Source organism: Gavialis gangeticus, unplaced genomic scaffold (assembly GCF_001723915.1).
Source record: "Gavialis gangeticus isolate Ggan-Ray unplaced genomic scaffold, GavGan_comp1, whole genome shotgun sequence".
Lineage (NCBI taxonomy): Eukaryota > Metazoa > Chordata > Crocodylia > Gavialidae > Gavialis > Gavialis gangeticus.
The window spans coordinates 163808901-163814958 of NW_017729024.1; the positions used below are offsets into that span (position 1 = coordinate 163808901).

The following is a 6058-nucleotide window of genomic DNA, read 5'->3' on the forward strand; positions in this document are numbered from 1 at the left end:
CACCTTGTAACTTTTGAATTGTTGCTAGCCACAAAGGAAGGTGAGACTTGAGTGTCTTCTCTGAATTGTGGAAGCTTTCTTCTTGATTGCTGGCCAAGCTGTCCTGCTTTCTTCACTGTCTTTGGTCTGAGCAGCAGCTCGATTATGGTAAAAGTTGTTGTCTTCTGAGTGGGGTAAATACAGAATACAAGTTCTGCAGGCCCATTTCATAGTATTCTCACCCTCCTCCTGGTTACTGGCCATGTCCCAGAAAATTTGGACTGGGGTACCTCTCTTCTCTGACTTCCAGCCACCCCACCCCACCCCACCCCTTTGGCCTGGGCACTGTGGCTGGGCTGGGAGGTCCCTGTATGGTGCTGTGCCTGCTACTCCCAGGGACTGCCTGGCTCCTGCTGGTCCAGGTGCCAGGGCCACTGTGGAGACCCTGGGGCACAGGAGGGGCTGTGCCTCAGGCCAGGCAAACCCAGAGCTCCAAAGCCATGGCCTTTCCTGCTTGTACATAGACAGCTGTGTTGGTGAGCCATAGGGGCTGGCCATGCCAGGCTTGCAGGGACCACCCCCTTCCTTGCAATGAAGCGCCAATAAAGCGATCCCCAGCTGTATCCTGGCTTATTTGCTCCTAGAGCTGCTGCCTGGGAGGAGCAGCAGCAGTAGCCCTGGGGCCAGGCCCAAACAGGCTGCAGCTTCCATGGGGTCCTCCAGTGCGCCGGGCTCGGCCTCCCAGGGCAGCACCAGCCTCCTCCACTGCTCAGGATGCAAAGGAGGTCACATGCTGTGAGCTTGCACCCTTGTGTCCAGGCTGAGAAGGCCTTGTGCAGCCTTCCTGGGTTGCTGGCTTGGGAGAAGGGACATGCTTGCCGCTGGGGAGGAGGGGCAGGTTCTGCAGGGCCCGGGGTGGGGGGGCGGGGGGCAGGTCCCCGTGGCACCGGGGAGCAGGGCAGCACTGCTGCAGGGGCTCGGCTCTGGCTGCTGCCACAGCAGACCTGGGTCCTGCACTGTGGCCACCTGCACTCTGGTCCCGGCCTGCTCCCCTGGGCTGAGCTGTCTGCTTCACCTCCCCCTGGGCCTGCCCCCCCCACCTGCCCTACAGGGCAGAGCCTGCAGCACCCCTGCGTGTGTGTGTACCCACAGGCATGCACACTCAGGCATGTATACACACATACATGCGACAGCTGGTCAGCCCCTGCACATGCTGAGCCAGTGCCTGTAGCCTCCGCTGGGGCCAGGGCAAGGATCTCCCACCCCTGCCGAGGGGTGCGTGGGCTTGGCCCAGCAGCACCAGGCCTGGGGCATGCAGGGTCCCACTGCTTTCCTGGGGGGACAGGTGGGGGCGATGCCTGGGCTGTGTCCTGGTTTGTAGCAATTTTACGAGGAGTTTAGACTGGTTTGGATGGTGCAGATCCTGCCTCAGGCTGGGCTAGAATAGCTGTGAGGTCTGGGTCCCCTCCAGCCCCCTGCTCTGGGATTCAACACTTGGCGCCTGTGCTCTGGCTTTGGGGCTGTGCATCCCCAGGCGTCAGGGCTCAGGAGCAGCCTCAGGGGTTGCAGGGATTTGAGGCCGTGCCCTGCCCCGCACCAGGGGACGAGTTAGACCTAGAATTCTCGAGACCGCTCTCGGAGGCAGTGCAGCGCGCGCGCAAAGGAACCGGTCGTCATGGGTGACTTTAACTTCCAAGACATCTGCTGGGAGAAACAGGCAGCCAGGTCTGCCCATTCATGGAAGTTCTAACCTTACAGGACCCTCACCTATTGCAGCAGGTACACGTTCCCACTAGGGGAAATGCCTTGCTCGACCTGGTGCTGGCCACAGGGGACGACCTTATGCGGGATCTGCAGGTGCAAGGTAACCTAGAGGACAGGGACCACTTATCGATAGGGTTCACTATCTGGAGAAAGGGGGAAGATAACTAGCAGGGTGGAAGTGCTAGACTTCAGGAAGGCCAACTTCAACAAGCTCAGGAGATTAGTTAGGGAGGGACTGACTGGTAAAAGCTTTGGGGACATGGGAGCCCAGGAAGGGTGGGCATTTCTTAAGGGACTAATCCTGCAGGCACAGAAAAGGACCATCCCAGTACGCATAAAAGGGGGTAAAAGAGCAAAGAAACCCTCTTGGTGGAGCAGGGAAATCTAGGAGAACCTGGAGGGAAAAAAAGAGGTCTGCAGGCTGTGGAAACGGGGCTGCCACCAAGGAGGATTTCACCTGCTTGGCTGGAGCTTGCAGGGAAGCAGTGAGGAGAGCCAAAGCCGAAACGGAGCTTAGGCTGGCAGCAAAAGAGGATAACGAAAAGTCATTCTTTAAGTACATAGGAAACAAAAAGAAGGTGCAGGGTAATTTAGGGCCCCTTCTGCACGAACTAGGACAACTGGTAACAGGATGGCCAAAGCAGAGCTTCTAAATGATTTCTTTGCATCCGTATTCTTGCACAAATACAAGTGTACATCCCATTGTGACCTTAGGTAAGCCTAGTATAGAGACCAGCCCACCAGCTGTGCTGACATAGTAAAGGAGCAGCTGGAGGGGTTGAATGTATTTAAGTCAACAGGCCCTGATGATTTTCATCCTAGGGTACTTAGGGAATTAGCTGGTGTCATAGCAGAGTCGCTGGCACAACGGTGATCTGTCCAGGCCCTGGGACTCCAGGGGAGCCTGCTGCCTCTCCGGGGCCCAGAGGCAAATGCCCCTGGGAAAGAGCTCTCAGGGGCTCACCTGGCTCCCGGGGTCACGTGCAAGCAGGTGCTGGGGGGAGGGGGGGGTACTGTGCTGCGAACTCCTGGGACAGTGCCTCGGGTCTGGGCTCCCTGGCAGGGCACTGTGACCTGTTCTGGAGCGGGACAGGTGGCCAGATGGTAACATTAGAGCCCTGCTGGAGCACGGGCTGTGCCAGGGCTCACATGGGGGTGGGGGGGTGGCTGCACCTGTTCCTAGCACATGCCGGAGCTGCTGGGCTCAAATCATGCTGGGCTCGCACGTGCAGGCCCCTGATGGATGGATGGACGAACAATCCCATCCCAGCCGTTGGCCGCAGGACCCCACTGCTCTGGGCAGGATGCTCAGGGTCAGAGGCCAAATCCTGCTCCACAGCTCGTGTTGCTACTGCCTTGGCAGCGCCGGGAGCAGGTTGCTGCACCCCAGCTGGGAAAGCAGGCACCTCCCTGGGACTCGAGGGAAGGAGAAGAGGCGGTGGAGGTCCTGGAGCAGCAGGTCCTCAGTGAGCAGGACCCTGGGCCAGTGGCCACGGCAGGGACAAGACCTTGGTGCTTGTAGAAGATCCTGCTCTGGCCTTTCCAGCTCTCCCCGGAGAAGCAGGGGGCTGGTGCGGCAGGGGAAGGACCTGGCCCCAGTGCTCACCGCGGCAGGGATACGGTCGTGCCCAGCCTGGGCCCCCATTGAGGGCAAGGTGCAGCGGGGTCGTGGGGGGAACTCGCAGCACAGCCAGAGGCTTCACCCGAATGCGTTTATTTAAGGCCTGGTGCCGATGTCGCCAAGAGCCCCAGAAATGGTGATGTTTCTGCTGCCAGGTGAGGAAAGGGGCAAATCAGGTGCCCCCGAACAGCCTTGGTTTATGGGGGGAAGGCAGCACACTTGGGGCAGCGGGGAAGGGGCAGGTGGGGCTGAGCCGGGCTGGAGCGTGAGCAACAGTGACACGAGACACGTCTGCAGCTGGAGCCATTGCCACGCGGGGACACGGCCCGTGGGGGCAGGAGCAGTGCTGGGGGGAGGCCGAGAGGAGGGAGACGCCAGAGTCAGCGCAGCCCCAACAGCCTGGGGACAGGCTCAGGGTGGTTCAGGATCCGGGGCCCAGGGCCCTGGTGCTGCGGCCTGGCTCTGTGGGGCTGCAGCCCTCCTGCACCGTCGCTCCTCAGGGTCCTCTGCTTCCCTCACTTGACGCGGGTGAAGACGTTGGTGCCGACCCTGTGGGGAGGCACGATGCCGTAGTGATGGGCCGTGCCGGGGCTGTGGTTGGTGCTTCTGGTGTGTGCACGGGGAGGCACGGCTGCCTGCGCTCCCCAAGTGCCCATCGCCATGGTGGGGAGGCGTGGGCACACATGTGGCCATGCCCAGCACCACCCGGCTAACCACATCTGCTCCGGGAGGTCAGGCCAGAGCCGGCTCCAGCCAGGGCCAGGGGCCCCGTCCCTGTCTTTCCGTCCTGGGCAGCATTGTGGTCTGGGGCCGGGGCCTGGGCAGGGATCTCACCTGGTGGCTTTCCAATCATCTCTGGCAGCAGCAGCCTCCTCCCGCAGCAGCCATGCGGTCCTCAGCATCTCCTGCCCATCACTGTCCACGAAGCACTGGCCCACGAAGGCGGTCGTCGCCCCTGCCGGGGACTCTGCCGGGGTGCACAGAGGCATCAGCATGGCTTTTTGTGTGTGCGTGTGGGGGGGGGGTGACACCAGCCCTGCCCCAGCCCCGCTGGCTCCAGCCTGCAGGTGCTCAGGGGCTGTGCTTTCCCATGCAACCCCTGAGTCCCGGCTCCGGTGCGTCCAGGCAGGGAAGGGCCGGGGCCTGGTGGGGACAGCAGTGAGCCCAGTGCCAGGGACTTTCCTTGCAAAGGGTGATGGGGCAGTCCGGGGCCGGGAAGGGATGTGGGACAAGACCCTGCTCTGCGGGCGTGGCCCAGCTGCATGCGGCCACCTGCACGCACGGCATGAGGGAGCCTGGCCGCTGGGCCGTGAGGGAAAGCACCTTCTGCAAAATGCCCTCCCACGTGTGGGCATCATGGGCCAGGAGGAGGTGGGGGCCGCCGGCCACGCTGCCCTGCTCTGCCAGGAGCCATTGCTGCAGCATGCTGAGGGGGCAGCTGCATCCATTTGCAGCCCTACAGGGCAGGTGACATCTCGGAGACTGACCGGCTCAGAGGCAGGAGCTTTTGCAGGTATGGAGCAGGTGAAGGGACCATCTCCAGCAGCAGCGCCCTGCCCCGTGTGCCCCAGCCCAGAGGCAGCCGGGCCCCGTACCTCGGAAACACCAGTGCACGGTGAAGCCGAAGCTGGGCTGGGCCTTGCCACTGGTGTCGTGCTGGGCCCCCCGCAGTGGCGACGCCAGGACATTGTGGTAGGGGACCATTGCCTCCTGAGGCAGGTACAAGCCGGAGAAGGCCCCGCCCTTGAGTTCGAAGATGAGCATCCGGCAGCCCCGACTGCTGGTCCAGGTCCCAGACAGGGCGCACTGGAATGGAGGGATGGGGTGAGTGGGGAGACCGGCCCTGGAGCTTGAGGCACAGAGCTTGCCCCCAGCCCTGCACTCCTGCCGTGGCCACCAGCACCCGGAGCAAGTGAGGCCAGCAGCCCTGGGAGACTCCCTGGATTAGGTGCCGAAATGGCCCTGGGAAGGGACCCGGCCTCTCTCTTAGAGCTGAGGGAGGGAAACCCCCACCCTGTGACCCTGTCAGTCCAATGCCATGGTCCCTGGGCTTGGCAATGGGTTTGACCCCAGCGCGTGGCAGAGCCAGACCCTCCCACTGGCACCACAGGGGCTCCATGACCTGCAGGAGCCTGGTGCACAGAGCCAGAGCCCCTGGCACAGCCACCGGTACTGGCCAGGGCCACAGAGGCACCCCAGGAGCCAAGGGAAGCATCACCCCCCCGCTTCGCTGGGAGGATTGTGCCAAAGCTTCGCTGCCGGACTGCGCTCCCTGCCCCTCTGCGATCACCCAGGAGGCTCCAGGGTAGCAGCACTCAGTGGTGAGAGCCCCGCTGCCTCGCGGGCTCCGAGCTGCCTGCCCCAACACAGGACGCTGGGCACGGGTTTCGTGCTCTCCCACTGGTGCTGGCACCTGCTCTCTGCATTGAGCCACCAGACCCAACACACGGCCTCCCCAGTCATGCTTCACACCACATGGCTCCACATGTACGCATGCAGAGTGAGCGTAGCCCCCAGGTACTGCCCGCACCAGCCCGGGGCAGCACAGACCCCTCCACCCCGCGCCACACCAGCGTGCCCCCGTACCTTTTCCTGTGCTGCAGCAGCAAGAGTCACCAATGCCAGGGTGAGGAGAGAGAAGCCGCTGTTCCCCATTGCTCTGCGCGGTATGCAGACACCAAGCGAGCTCCCCTG

The 6058-nt window shown here is 62.6% G+C and overlaps 1 protein-coding gene across 1 annotated transcript; it reads right to left on the reverse strand.

Annotated features, from left to right (window-relative positions):
• Positions 1–3685: 3685 nt before the first annotated feature.
• On the reverse strand, positions 3686–6058 carry LOC109298271 (avidin-like). The gene is made up of 4 exons (XM_019518320.1): positions 5951–6058; positions 4960–5170; positions 4199–4331; positions 3686–3913 (listed from the first exon to the last, which is right to left on the reverse strand). Exons 1-4 carry the CDS (start codon positions 6017–6019, stop codon positions 3880–3882), a joined length of 447 nt encoding a protein of 148 aa, XP_019373865.1. The 5' UTR covers positions 6020–6058; the 3' UTR covers positions 3686–3879.

Excerpts from the sequence above, each read along its gene's own strand:
- LOC109298271 (XM_019518320.1), bottom strand. The coding sequence starts at position 6,019 with ATGGGGAACAGCGGCTTCTCTCTCCTCACCCTGGCATTGGTGACTCTT. Across the intron at positions 5,171-5,950 it reads CTGCTGCAGCACAGGAAAAG|TGCGCCCTGTCTGGGACCTG; the intron begins GTACGGGGGCAC and ends CCTCCATTCCAG. Across the intron at positions 4,332-4,959 it reads CGTGCACTGGTGTTTCCGAG|AGTCCCCGGCAGGGGCGACG; the intron begins GTACGGGGCCCG and ends GCACCCCGGCAG.